This window comes from Eptesicus fuscus, chromosome 11 (genome assembly GCF_027574615.1).
Source record: "Eptesicus fuscus isolate TK198812 chromosome 11, DD_ASM_mEF_20220401, whole genome shotgun sequence".
NCBI classification, from domain to species: domain Eukaryota; kingdom Metazoa; phylum Chordata; class Mammalia; order Chiroptera; family Vespertilionidae; genus Eptesicus; species Eptesicus fuscus.
In genome coordinates, this window is record NC_072483.1 from 54625020 (window position 1) to 54640718 (window position 15699).

A 15699-nucleotide genomic window follows, 5' to 3' on the forward strand; every position below is an offset into this window, starting at 1 on the left:
GGAAGGGAGAAGGAGAGAGAGACAGAAACATCAATGATGAGAGAGAATCATTGATTGGCTGCCTCTTACATGCCCCGCACTGGGGATTGAGCCCACAACCAGGGCAAGTGTCCTGACCAGGAATCAAACAGTGACCTCCTGGTTCAAAGGTCCATGCCATCTGGCCTATCCTACATTTTAAATGGGATGTTAAGGTGTCATACAGACAACACATATGCAGATTTAAATGAATTTTTCTTGTTACTAATAGAGTCAAATTCACATAATCCACAAAAGGCTTCAAATAAAAATTCTGTTTGTATAAGAGTGTTTATCTAAAATATCTCCCAAATAAAAATATACCCAGGGAGATAAAGCATACACTTTTTTTTTCTTTGTAGTAGAAGGGAAAAATCAATGTGGCTCATAGCTCTAAATTGTGTTCTTGAGCATGTGAACAGCATCCCAGAAATAATATGGGTTCTCACACCACTGAAAAGTTATTAAAATTGTTCAAAGCAACAAATGAAAATCTGTCTGTGGAAATAGTTGTAAAATAAATATGCTGGCTATTATTTGGACTAATTCCCATGGGTGACACATTATCTTCCATAATACAGCTGAGCAGTATAACCAATATATGGTCTAAAATTACGCACTTTAGAAACAGGCCATACCAATTGCCTATTCACAAAAGAAACAGAGGAAGACACAAAATAAAAATGCATTTACTCACTGTGTTAAAATTTGGAAAGAGTCCAACAGCAGAACTACTGTCCACTGGAAAAGACATAAATGGTTTGATATCCAGTGAAGGCTGCATCATCAGAGTAGGTGTGCGCACAAGAGCAGGAAGGGTAGTAGTGTGGCATGTACTGCCTGCCAAGAACAAAACAAAAATAAATTCAATCTCTTGCCCACATCCATCTCCTTCTCCAACCTAGGGTGCAAAAATAAGACCGCTGAGCCGCAACCTGCAAGCAAGAAAGGTACTCTAGAAGTAAGAAAATGGCACAAGAGGAGAAAATACAGTCAAAACGGGTCTTCTTGCTCATTGTCTAAGACAGTGATGCAAAATGCTTCCCTGTGGCAAGAGCCCAGGCTGCTCAGTCTCCCCTGAGATAAACAGTACACTGATCCTGCTGGCAGGTGGGGCAGAATGAGATCATCCTGTTGTCTAACCATTGTCTCTGATTAGCCAAAAATGTAGGAGAAGCGGGGAGGAGCCTCTTGAAGCCAGATGCTCTTCACTATACGGTTATTTGGTGACTAGTTGGCATGTTTTATGCAAATCAGAGATGATTATAGGCTTTTTACAAGGGGAAGGAATCTTGGATTCTTATAGTTACTGTCTGCTCCTAAGAAACTACGATGCAAACAATTTGTTCTCTAAAAAAAGAAGCTGAAAATTGCCCTTTACTTTGTGGGAAATGGGTAGTGAGGGGTTAAAGGGGTTATCACAACCTGGGTCACCGAGAGGAGTTGGGGCAGGAACTCAAATTTTTATCTTCAGTCTTTATTTCTAATGAACCTTGTATTATTTTGGCAGCTATTCCTTTTAACAATGATATTAGCTATGATCTTTTTAGATATATGGCTTAACCCAGGTGTAGGAGATTTAATGCACTCCTCTCCGGTAGCAAGCATTCTTCTTTAACTGGTGGCCTCCACGTACAGCAGGTAAGCTACTGCTGGCGCAGGCGGTGCTCTGCCAGACAGGTTCTGACACTGCATGCCTTTAAAATATGTAACAGTTTTTTTCAGACCTATTTCACACACCAGACAATTCAACCACTTAAAGTGTACAATTCAATGGTTTATTTAGCATGGTCAGAGTTGTGCAACCATCACCACAACTTTAGAACATTTCATAATTCCTAAAAGAATCTCCATTCCCATTAGCAGTCACTCCCCATTTCCTCCCGACACCCCCAGTTCCTGGCAGCCACTCATCTATTTTCTGCCTCTATAGAGTTGTCTATTCTGGGCATTTGATTTAAATGACACATCATACAATATGAGGTCTTTTGTGACTGTCTTTTTCCACTTGGCATAATGTGTTCAAAGTTCTTCCATGTTGTCTTATATATCTGAATTTCATTCCTTTTTAAGGCTGGCTAATATTCCACTGTAGATGTACCACCTTTTGCTTATTCATTCATCAGTTGATGGGCATTTGGGTTGTTTCTACTTTTTAGCTATTCTATTAATAAAAGCGCTATAAACACTTGTTTCTAAGTTTTCATATGTTTTTAGTTTTTTAGGTATTTACCTAAGAGTGGAATTGGGGATTGTTAGGTCATATGGTAATATGTTAGGTTTAACCTTTTGAAAACTTCCAGACTATTTTCCAAAAACAGCTGAACTATTGTACATTACCACCAGCCGGGTATGCAGGGGTGGGGAACCTCTAGCCCATGGGCCATATAAGGCCTGTGAAATCATTTGGTCTGGCCCTGCCAAGGCATCAGGGGTGAGTTAACTAAATGTTTGGCCATATATAGCAGGCTATTTTTCTTTTAAAAAAAATACTTTATTGATTTTTTACAGAGAGGAAGGGAGAGGGATAGAGAGCTAGAAACATCTATCAGCTGCCTCCTGCACACCCCCTACTGGGGATGTACCCGCAACCAAGGTACATGCCCTTGATTGGAATCAAACCTGGGACCCTTAAGTCTGCAGGCTGATGCTCTATCCACTGAGCCAAACCAGTCAGGGCAGCAGGCTATTTTTCAATTGATAATTTTGTATGGCCCACAAATGATATTATAAATATCCAAATGGCCCTTGGCAGAAAAATGTTCCCCACCCCTGGAAGGATTCCAATTTCTCCTGTATGCCTACACAGGACTTCAAATTATTATATGCATATAATCCCCTTCTTACTTCAAGAAGAAATGAACAGTATTGGAAAGTGCTCCCAACTATTAAAATTTTCACCAATGTTCTTATACAGTGTCCCAGAATAATTAAAATTCCTATTTCAATGATATTTTTGGTAATGAATTTCCTTAATGAACTCTGCATCATATTTCGAATCATTCCAGAACATTACTGGCAATGGTGTTTAATAGACAGTCATACCTCATTTACATTGATCCTAAAAACAGAAAAACGAGAAAGGCACCTGAAGCATTTATCTATAATGACAAGTCTTCATTCAGGTCAACCCCATCCATTAGGAAATATAAAGTCAGCAAAAGGAGAATCTGCCAAAAGTATAGATTTAACAGTAATGGTTGTTTTCCTGATGCCAAAGTAAGGACTCTGATCTCAGCCTGGCATCCATGTAAGCAGCCTGCATTTAATTATAATTATTCTTCTATGTAGGTAACATTACATTCATTGCTAACTTTCAGAAGTTGTAGATACAAGATGATTATATCAATATGTCAAATGTTGAAAAGGCACTTATTAAAATACTAGAAGCCCAGTGCACGAAATTCATGCACAGGGTGGGGGGTATGTGTCCCTCAGCCCAGCCTGCACTGCCTCCAATCTGGGACCCCTCGAGGGATGTCCGACTGTCCATTTAGGCCCGATCCCAGACTGCTGGCTCCCAACTGCTCGCCTGCCTGCCTGCCTGCCTGCCTGCCTGATTGCCACTAACCGCTTCTGCCTGCCAGCCTGATCCTCCCTAACCACTCCCCTGCCAGCCTGATTGATGCCTAACTGCTCCCCTGCTGGCCCCATTGCCCCTAATTGTCCTCCCCTGCAGGCCTGGTCACTCCTAACTGCCCTCCCCTGCCAGCCTGGTCACCCCTAACTGCCCTCCCCTGCCAGACTGGTCACCACCAACTGCCCTCCCATGCAGGCCTGGTTGCCCCCAACTTCCCTCCCCTGCTGGCCATCTTGTGGTGGCCCTCTTGTGGCCACATGGGGGCATCCATCTTTGACCACATGGGGGCAGCCATCTTGTGTGTTGGAGTGATAGTCAATTTGCATATTACTCTTTTATTAGATAGGATTTATTTGAAAAGCTTTGCTGTAAAATCTTAGCTAAGTTGAAAACAGATTCATTAGATCAACAGCCTTTTACAATTTACAATTATTATCATTGTTAAAGTCTAAAGTATAAACATTTTACAGAATTATTCTATTTAAAGCTGCCTCATGAACAAATGTATAATTATTTTGCCATGGTGGGTCTCCCCCCAAAAAAGAAAATTCTAAGCCCATGATGGTGGCTGGATAACAACTATGTAATACAAGGCCCCTGAGGGCCTGGCAAGAGTACTAACAAACTAAAATCAAACAGAATGGAACATGGAACTTGACAAACAGATTGCTCCATCAACAAAGGTCAGAATGTACAATGATCCCCTTATCCAATCAAATTTCTATGCTAATAAACTTAAGGCTTGAGAGCTACTAAACTGCCACCATTCATTAGCATAAAAAACTTAGCAGCTGTTTACCATTTCATTAGCATTTTAATGACAGACAATTTGCCATGTTAAACACAGATTGTTTTAAAGTACTTCTGAATAAATATAAACTATGTTTTCATCAATTCCCTCACCTTAACCTTGCTGTTTTTACTTTTAAAACCTGCTTTTAATATTGCCTCACCAAGGTTGATTGCTTCAAAGCAAGTTTTTGCAAATGGGAAATGAATGGGACAGAGTGCATTTTCTGCAGTTTTTGAACACTTTGTCACCTTATTCCAGATTTTGCTGCTGCAGCTACTTTTGGAAAACATTTCTCTTCACCTTGGGATACACAAAAGTCATTGGGAAATACAAGCAGAAAATTGGTCAAAATGCATTGCACCCCACAAGAAAATGCTTAATTTCTATAAAACTCAGACTCACTGAGGGGAAAAAACATTGAAAATATAATGATCAGGTATTTCAACACAAAGGCTGGTGTAATGTATCCTTTACATCACTATTGTCATGAAACAGGACCAACCTTTGTTGTTTAAACTATTTGGCAATATGATCTGAGACACCTCTTCTATATAGCTTTGTTTGAATGCATAGGATATAATCTCATATCTATCATACTGAATCAAGTAATAATAGGGCTCTACCTTATTTGATAATAAGGGTTTTTATACTAGTTGATGTATATATATTTATCAAACTCCCTGTATGAAAATTATATACAACATACAAGCATGCATACATCAAAGATCTAACATGGAAATGACACATGTCCTTATAGTCTCCCATAAGAATGTAATTAACCCTCTCTCATAAATTTTATTTTGATGGTAAAATCTAAGTTGTAGTCATCTATAGCTAGGAAATCAATAATATCTGAAAGACAACTCATCGCTATGATCATAAAGAAAACTATTATTTCAGCCAACTGCCTCTATAACATAATAGGTGCCTTATTATGTCAACAGATTATGTCACAATCCATCACAATAAAACCTCATTTGAGGACAAGGTGACACTTGAAATTATTGACTTAGTCTTTGACCTTTGAAATATAATTTTGAAGGCCTATTTAGATTATAGCTGTGAGGATTCCTAGTGGCTCTTCTTTCTATACCATAACACAAACAAAAAACACACCTCATTCTTTAGAAAAGAGAGTATGCCAAAATCATAGAAAGTCTACATGGAAAACCATTTATAGAATCAAATCAAATATGTATATATTCTATACTTGAGGCCTAGTGCACGAAATTCGTGCACGGGGGCATGTGTCCCTCAGCCCAGCCTGAACCCTCTCCAATCTGGGACTCCTCAAGGGATGTCTGACTGCCCATTTAGGCCCGATCCTACCGGGCAGTTGGACATCCCTCTCACAATCCAAGACTGCTGGCTCCCAACTGCTTGCCTGCCTGCCTTCCTGATTGCCCCTAACCGCTTCTGCCTGCCAGTCTGATCACCCCCTAACCACTCCCCTGCCAGCCTGATTGATGCCTAACTGCTACCCTGCCAGCCTGGTCCCCACCAACTGCCCTCCCCTGCAGGCCTGGGTCCCCCCCAACTGCCCTTCCGTGCCGGACTGGTCGCCTCCAACTTCCCTCTTCGGCCGGCCTGGTCACCCCTAACTGCCCTCCCCTGCAGGCTTGATCACCCCCAACTGCCCTCCCTTGCAGGCCTGGTCCCTCCCAACTGCCCTCCCCTGCTGGCCATCTTGTGGCAGCCATCTTGTGTCCATATGGGGGCAGCCATCTTTGACCACATGGGGGCAGCCATCTTGTGTGTTGGAGTGATGGTCAATTTGCATATTACTCTTTTATTAGATAGGATAGAGGCCTGGTGCACAGGTGGGGGCCGGCTGCTTTGCCCTGAAGGGTGTCCTGGATCAGGGTGGGGGTTCCCTTGGGGCATGGGGTGGCCTGGGCGAGGGGCCTGTGGTAGTTTGCAGGCCAGCCATGCCCCCTGGTGACCCAAGCGGCGGCCCTGGTATCTGGGATTTATTTATCTTCTATAATTGAAACTTTGTAGCCTTGAGTGGAGGCCAGGGAAGGCCAGGGTGGGTGGGAAGCTTGGCTTCCTCCATCGCTGGGGGCAACCCAAGCCTCCTGCTTGCTCCAGCTCTGTGGCCGCCACCATATTTGTTGTGTTAATTTGCATACTCACTCCTGATTGGCTGGTGGGTGTGGCTTGTGGACGTAGCAGAGTTTTGATCAATTTGCATGTTTCTCTTTTATTAGATAGGATTCTGCAGAAGTAGTTTCTTCTTATACCATAAGTATATATGTCTGCATTAACCCTTTGCACTCTCTTGCTTTTTTCTTTATTCCTTTATTCTAATGCTAACTGTGTCGAGTCACACTCGACATCCGAGTGCAAAAGATTAATGAGTACTGAAATAAAAAAACTTAACATATAAATATCTATTAGTTAGATATGATGTCAGTTATAGGACTACCAAAGATTTCTTTAATGAAAGTAAATAAGTAGCATTTCAGATTTTCTACCAGTTTTCTCTTTTTATTGCTTTCCCAGCTTTGTTGCCCCTTATATAAGTAACTTTCCCTCTTATCAGTACAATCTCCAACCAGCATCTCCTTTACCCCTTCTCTCATTATTTCTATTATCAGTCTGCATGTGAGGAAAACAAATTTACCAAGAAACCATAAAACATGGCAAGTAGGAGTGGATTATGTGATAGGGATGTGACTGGTAAAGGGTTTTGCTTCTGAAAGGGCCACACAATAACATTTTCAAAGTGTATACTGTGTGCCAGCACTACTCTAAGCATATTACATATGTGTACATTTATACTATCCTAAACATGTTACATAACTGTATATATGCATGTGCACATATAAGTGTGTATATATATATATAAGTATATATACATATACTCACAATAAACCATTAAACAAGGTACTATTAATAGCCTAATTTTTACAGATGAAAAACTGAAGCACAAAGTGGTTAAGTCCAACCTCATCCATCAGAACATCTTTGTGACTTTGGAATAAGCAAAGGTTTCTTAAATAGGAAACAAAGGATTCTAATAAAAATTAATAAGCATACTCTATTATTAATAATCAAAATGTAAGAATAAAATACTATCAAGGGAATGGAAAGGCCATCCATATAGTGGGAGATGATATCTACACTAATAAAAGAGAAACATGCAAATTAACCATCACTCCACTACACCCACAAGCCACGCCCACCATCCAATCAGGAGCGAGTATGCAAATTAACCCAACCAAGATGTCAGCTGGCCATGGAACTGGAGCAAGCAGGAGGCTTGGGTTGCTCCCAGCGATGGAGGAAGCCAAGCTTCCCACCCTGGCCGGCCCTGGCCTCCACTCAAGGCTACAAAGTTTTAATTATAGAAGATAAATAAATCCTAGATACTTGCTTCCAGCAGGCCCTGGCCTCCACTCAAGGAGGTGCTGAAAAAAAAAAAAAAAAAGAAAAAAAGGAAGGGCTGGGACCTTTGGTCGCCGGGGGGTGATCAGGCCAGGATGGGATGGCAGGGGCCGTTGGGGGTAAGGAGACTAGCAGGGGGGCCAGTTGGGGGTGAGCAGGCCATTAGTGGAGGTCAGTTGGAGGTGATCAGGACAGTGGGGGGGGCAGTTTGGAGTGAGCAGGCCAGCAGGGGGGCAATTGGGTATGAGCAGGCTGGCATGGGGGGCAGTTGGGGGTGATCTGGCTGGCAGGGGGGCATTTGGGGGCAAGAAGGCCAGAGGCGGGGGGCAGTTGGGGGCAAGCAGGCTGGCAGGCAGAGAAGTTAGGGGCAATCAGGCAGGCAGGCAGGCAGGTGAGTGGCGGGAGCCAGATGTCCTGGATTGTGAGAGGGATGTCCGACTGCCAGTTTAGGCCTGATCTCTGTAAACCAGCAGTAGGACATCCTTCGAGGGGTCCCAGATTGGAGAGGGTGCAGGCTGGGCTGAGGAACACTCCCCTCCCCCGTGCACGAATTTTGTGCACTGGACCACTAGTTTATTATATATACAAAGGACGTGAATCTAGAATAACGAAATCCTGCAAGTCAATAAGAAAATGGCAATATAATAGGAAAATTGGGCAAAAGACTTGAATGGATATTTCACAAAAGTAGGTATTAAAAATGGCCTGTAAACATACAAAAACATGTTTAACTTAATTAGTCATTAGGAATATATGAATTAAAATTACAATGATATAACATTACATACCACAAGAATGGCAACAATGAAGAAAGACAGATTATCAAATGTTGGCAAGAATTCTTATCTAAAGTATTGTTACAACAACTTTTAAAAGCTATTCCACGATATCTACTAAATCTGAATATATACATAACCTGACTCAACAATTTCACTTCTAAGTATATACCTAACAGAAATGTTATACACTTGAATGTTCAATAGCAATACTATTTACAATAGCCCCAAACTGGAAATTAGCCAATTAATCCACCAACAGTAAAATAATAAATAAATGATTTTGGTATTGTCACACAATAGAACAGTCACTATTGCTATATAAGGAAATATAGCAATGAGAAAAAAATGATATACAGGGTGGAGCAAAAGTAGGTTTATAGTTCTTTGTATGGAAAATATAATCTATACTAATAAAAGGGTAATATGCTAATTAGACCGGACATCCTTCCAGATATCCTTCCAGACGACCTTCCAGACGAAGCCGGGGCTGCGAGGGCAGCCCGGGTCCCAGGTGCCAGAGGGAAGCCGGTGCCAGCAGCCGGGGGAAGGAAGGCCGACTCTTGCATGAATTTTGTGCATCGGGCCTCTAGTAATTAATAAATGATAATACCAGAATAAACTCTGTTCTGCATACTCACAACTGTAAACCTATTTTTGCCACACCCTGTATAAGTACATGCAACAACAAACAGACCGTGCAAATGTAATGTTGAGAGAAAGAACTAAAGGAGCATACCAACATGCTGTGTGATACCATTTATGGAAAGTACAAAATCAGGCAAAATGAATCTAGGCTGTGAGGATTGTGGCTATCCTTGCAGGAAGAATGAGATGGGGTGGAAGTGGAGTGACTGGAGGGGCTTCTATGGTGATGGGAATGTTCTTCTACTTGATCTTAGTGCCAGTTGCACAGGCATGTATGTTTGTGCACATTCATTCAAATGTACACTTACGATATATGCACTTTTGTATATGTTATACCCCAATAAAATTTTCTGAAAAGTAATGTATTCAATGCTATTAATTTTAGTAAACAATTTTGACAAATATAGGCAAAATTCCCCAATAAGAACATCTCAAAATACTGTCAAGTTTGTATAGTTTTAAGGTGGATGTGTTTTCTGAGTTCTTTTTTCCACTTCCAGCTTGATTTTAATTCTGAATGATTTGTGAGTAAATAAAAGTTCTCTTTAATGCTGATGCTTCCTCGCTGAATTTCAGACATGGATAGAGAAGACTGATACCGAATTCACTGATGTCAAAAAGAAAAATGTGTGTCTAGAACTCTGAATCTACAAAATCTTAACAATTGGCAGTTTTGTGCCCGAATCTCCCTTGGGGTAGGTCAGGGTTCCCTCCAAAGAGCTCTGACAGCAGAATCCTGGCAGAACACTGCATTTACAAATAAATCCTTGTGAGTACCACACTGAAGTTTATAAGCAAAATTGAAATGCTATACGTAAAAACAGCCGTGAAACCACATCATGATAGATTTTAAGCCACAGTGTCCTTTGGGTTTAGTAATATGCCAGCTTGTACACAAGATGATGAATCTTTCACTAAGATGCAATGGATAGCTTTTCCGATGCTGGCAGCAAAATGCATACAGCCAAGTGATGATTCATTTATATCGGAATAGTTTGCCCGTGCACTGAGTTTCTTATATTTAAATCTTGGGGGGAAAAATGGGTAAAACTTATTTACTATATGTTACCAAATATAGTTTGGTTAAACATGTGACATACTTCATGAGTTGCAGAAGTGTTTTAAAGGTACATTGAAAAATCTGAAAATTTCAGAATTTAAGGAAAGAAGATAGTTGGTTTAAAAAAAAGTCTTCAGGCCCAATTGCCTTCTTTTAAACTGCATTTAAGATATTTTGCCTTGTTATAGCTTTTTCCACTTGTAACCTGATAGTATTAAGTATGACCGCACAAGAAAGGAAACTCTAAAAAGAAAGAAACAAGGTTCTGACAAATGCTTTGTCAAGTTTTTGTTTTTAAAAAAATATATTTCTTCATTGATTTCAGAGAGGAAGGGAGAAGGAGAGAGAGAGATAGAAACATCAATGATGAGAGAGAATCACCGATCGGCTGCCTCCTGCACACCCCCCACTAGGGATCGAGCCCGCAACCCAGGCATGTGCCCTTGGCCAGAACCGAACCCAGGACCCTTCAGTCCACAGGCTGACGCTCTATCCACTGAGCCAAGCCGGCCAGGGCTTGTCAAGTTTTTTTTAATTGTTTTTAATACACCTGACTTATCAAAAGGGAATGTCATGTGCTTAGTTTCTAAATTACTAAGCCTTTAAAGAAGCCAAAATTATCTCCAGACAGGGATTTACTAAAGTTGTCTGAGGTCGAGAGTGGATTGGGAGGTCACAGTAGCCTGACGAAATTTTCTGGCAAAAAGACCCAGGGAGATGGTCCTGAGCTACATTTGCCCAGTGACTCCTGTCTGTGGCATCGAGACACTTTTCTGAGGTCTGAAGCCTCCTTCTGTTACATACAGAGAAGCTATTTGCTCTCCCCGTACAGCATGCTAGGGACCTAATGGCAGCATAGAACTAGGACTTTTTTTTTTTTTTTTTAGAAACCTTCCTAAAAATACAGACTTTCTTAGGAAAAGCAACAGCTATATTTCCCAAACCACTGAATACTTCTAGAGGAATTATACTTTATAAAATTTTAGAGGCAAACATAATTTAGGAATTCACCCTTCATTTTATGTAAGAAAGGTGTATTTTGGAGAACTTAATCCAGGCTGGTACCTGTCTGATTGTTAGGGTAGGTAGTTAGTTAATAGTAATAAAGGAAGGAAGCAAATGGAATCGGACATTAAGCCAGATTAACTAAGAAGCTAGAGCAGCCAGACACCCCAGGGGCTAGCCAAATCCCTGCCAAGGGGATTAACAACTTCCTTCCATCCCCCGACCCCCTGTGTAGGGAAGAAGGACTAGGTTCCCAATATCCCTGGAGGATAACTGGTCCACTCACCCAGACTATGTGGGGAAGGAATAAACAATAAAGGGGAAATTCCTCTGCCCAGTAGAAACCAAGATGGTGCAGGGGAAGATAAGCGCATATGGAGTAGAAACCAGATAACAAGGCAAAACTTTGAGGCATGTGCAGTAGAAGGCAATATGGTGACATAAAGGGGCGGAGTCTAGCCTGGGAAAGGATTGGATTGGATAAGGGACATGAAACACAGAAGATCCAGAAAAGAGATTGGTTAGTGGGAGGCTCCAGCATAAGCTCAGGAAAAGCCAGGAAAGAGATTGGATAGAGCCTACTCCTTCCCAAACCCAAGGATATATAAGTAAAGCTTAACAAAAGTTCTTCTGTTGAGGCCATTCTCTTTGTAGCAGCTCCATGGGTCCAAGTGCAGTAGCTCAAGTGCAGCCTTGGCAGAGGACGTGCAGATGGAAAAATGAGACACAGAGAAGTCCTGCATCTCTGGGCCCTTGTCCTTCTGGGCGAGGGAAGGACAAGTGTGGGCTTGTGGCCCTATAGTGAGACAGAGCTGAGTCATCTGGTCATGGATGAGACACTGGGCACCCGGGGGCAGTACTATGTTTTTACTCCAATAAATCTTACCACTGCACCTCATCCTCCTATGAGTGGGTCCCCAAAATACTTTTCTTGTGATTCTGTGAAAGAACCCTATTTCCACTGGCAACATGATAGAATCAAACCCAGAATTTCTTGCTCAGGGACACTGTTGGAATATTTAAGTCTGTAAGATCAAAGGTATGGAAGAATGATATATTACAGTTATCTTTTTAAAAAATTTAAGTAGACTGGTGTTTGGTCTGATATTGATTCAGAGAGGGAGAGGGAAGTAGATACATCAATGATGAGAGAGAATCATCGATTGGCAGCCTGCTGCACACCCCCTACTGGGGACCCAGCCATGTGTCCTGACTGGGAATCAAACCCAACCATGACCTCCAGGTTTAAAGGTTGACACTCAACTACTGAGACACACTGGCTGGGCTCTATTTATATTTTGACTGAAATTTAGAAGTATTTATTTTCAAATGAGATTTTAAGTTTAATATTTTTATAATATGACTAATAAAAGAAAGTAAATGAAACAGAAAAGCCCCAGCAGTCAGAGGCAACATTTCTTTCCTTTTTACAGAATGGCTGAAGATTGATTGCAACACCTCACTTTAAATAATTCTTCTAATATTCCCACTACACTTTTAACCATACTGTGTGGATCAATATAACTAGTTCAAATAGCCTCATAGTAGGATGCACACTCACATTTCTGTGGGTGGTTTTTACACTGAGGTTCTGTCAAAACTGCAAGCAAAATGCTATTTGCAAAGACACATGTATTATCTTTGTTGAAAATATTACAGATATTCCGCTCCCCTCTCCCTCCATTGGTCACCTCCTCCCCACTCCCAATGCCTTCCCAGGCCTTCACCACACTATTTTCTGTGTCCATGGTCCATGGGTTATGCATATATCCATATACGTTTTTTTTGGTTAATCTCTTTCCGCTCATACCCTGTTCCCTCCCCTTACCTATGAAGTTCATCAGTCTGTTCCATGCTTCCATTTCTCTGGACCAATTTTGTTTATCAGTTTATCCTGTTCATTTGACTCCACATATAAGTGAGATCACTAAGCAAAATAAGCCCATCAGACACTTTTATTTTTTTTTTTAAGTAATGGCAACTGACCTTCCTGGGAGCAGATGGAAGCTGCAGGGCCTTTGAGGCCCCTGGCTGTCTTTAGGCCTCCCCTGTGCAGCTCTCACAAAGGGCTTTGTGGCCGAAACCGGTTTGGCTCAGTGGATAGAGCGTCGGTCTGCAGACTGAAAGGTCCCAGGTTCGATTCCGGTCAAGGGCATGTACATTGGTTGCACGCACATCTCCAGTAGGGGGTGTGCAGGAGGCAGCTGATCGATGTTTCTCTCTCATCGATGTTTCTAGCTCTCTATCCCTCTCCCTTCCTCTCTGTAAAAAATCAATAAAGTATATTTAAAAAAAAAACACAAAACAAAACAAAACAAAGGGCTTTGCGTTAGGGGCTGCATTCAGCCACTCAGGAGGTCAGCTCACCAGCTCTAGGACGTGAAATATTTTGCCCCCTAGTCTCAGAGAATTTTAGCTCTTGCATTCAGTGTCTAGGCTATTTGCATTTAAGAGCCAAAAGGAAAGAAAAAGTTACAGTGGTTTACTTAACGGTCCTTTTAAAAAGGCATTTTTCCCCAGAAGCTTGCTCAACGTAAAGAAACAGAGTTAATATTTGTTCTACCAGTGCTCTTTACTCCCACCTTCGTAGAGAAAAGAGATTTCCCTAGCTTAAATATTAACCAAACAATTCAAAGCTATTCAAAAGCTGTTGCCCATGTTTTTAAAAAAGTAATAAACTTCTAGATAGAAAGCACCAGTTGAGAATAAATAGAAATGGTAAAAATTGCTTTGTAATCCCTTTTTTCTTTTTGTAAGTATATGCCATAGCCACCAAATTCGAGTGGAGTATTATAATCACGGTGACTGTCGAAGAAGAAGACACTCTTGGTCCTCCATGGGTCAGGAAACTATTTTCACCCAGGAGCAGAGAGACGACACCCACCCAGCAGGGCTGCTGTGCAAACAGCATGAGAGCCACCATGCAACCCGGTGGAAATCTGGCGTGAGCTGACCAATCCAGCCATGCCAGGGATGGGGTGAGCAGAGATTGTAAGTAACAGGGAAACAGAAGAGTTAGAATGGGGAAAAGGTGAGGGGGATTTGGAGAGGGAAGGGGAGGTGGTGAGTTTGGCATAATTTTGCAGAGTGGACTAGAATGAGCACCAGTTCCTTATTTGGAATTTCCTAACATGTCACTCCCCAAATAATCTCCTTCCCTTTTATCTTGGGTGTGTGTGGCAGAAATCTGTACAGAATGAAGGATTGCTGAACAAAAACTCTATGAGCAGGAGCAATCTAGTTAAGCAGGACATCTAACGCCTTCTAGTTAAACAGGACCTGGACACCTGGGAGACAATGTGCTATCACTCTTATCCTGAGAAACAGAGTGTCCTGTGACCCAGGCGATGCTTGTTCTCCGAAGCGTCTTTAGTGGGTATTGAACTGAATGGCCAATCCCTGGCCTGCCTTCTTGGAATTCTGCCCTTGTCCTGACAGCCTAGAAATTGATGCTACTTGTTTCAGTCATGCAGGCAGCTTCTGGGGCAGGAGCGATAGGCAATACAGCATCAGACAGGGCCCTCTGAAGAATGCACAAGGATTTTCTGCATTGGAAGTGATTCATCATAAATGACTGCCCCTGTCCCTGCATATCATGTTTATTCTTGTACCATTATACTGACTTTGTACCAGTTTTTCTTCTGTGGAATTTCTTTTTGGCTTCCAAAATGACTCCTCACTCACCCAATGATCCCCCAAAGTCAAAGACAATGGTATTTTAATAAGGAGCCATGTGGAAAATAGAGAATAAAATCACAGTACCCATCACTTTCCTTTTCAGGAATTTGCTTTATAAGGCAACAAAGGAATGGAAACATTTTCTAGACAAACATTTATTTTGACTCTTGGTCTCTTTTGAACTTCAAACAGCCTTTTAAGCTCTCTTTGTTTTAAAGGACACAAATAGAGAATAAACAATTCATAAGAAAGGACTTGGCACTCAATGTATTTAATTTGACAAAGCATATTTCCACTTAAAGTCCAAAAAAGTACCCAAAGTTCCAAAATTGTACAATCTCTATTTCCAAACTTTGATTGACTTGTGACTGTCTATTTTTTTCTTTAACACTCCCTTTCTCTGTCTCTGTCCTCTACATGTCTCATGAGTTCTCCCTCTCACCTGTTTGTCTTTTCGGCCTCTCTCATCTCTCTCCAGTCTGTGGCAATTCTGTCTCTGTCTTTTTTTTTTTATCTCTTTTTGTGTGTTTGCCTGTCCTGTCTGTTTCAACTTTTTGTCTTGGTCTCTGTCTCTCTCACCATAATACTGCCAGTGAACTAGAAAGCACTCAAAATTTGTCATTTGCCTTGCTTTGCAAGCTGTATTATATTAATTTTGTTTTCAATATTTGCATCTATAAATCAAAAGATTACGATTTTGATATAATATCAGAACAAGTTTGTCCCTGTGACAAGAGAAAACAGTTAAGGC

The 15699-nt window shown here is 41.4% G+C and overlaps 1 protein-coding gene across 1 annotated transcript in view; it reads right to left on the reverse strand.

The window, feature by feature from the left end:
* Positions 1-15699, reverse strand: part of ZNF385B (zinc finger protein 385B) — a 357510-nt gene that overhangs the window by 75953 nt on the left and 265858 nt on the right. Inside the window, exon 5 of the mRNA XM_054723048.1 lies at positions 716-858. Within this exon, the coding sequence (XP_054579023.1) occupies positions 716-858 (143 nt within the window). The remainder of the gene's footprint in view (positions 1-715; positions 859-15699) is intronic.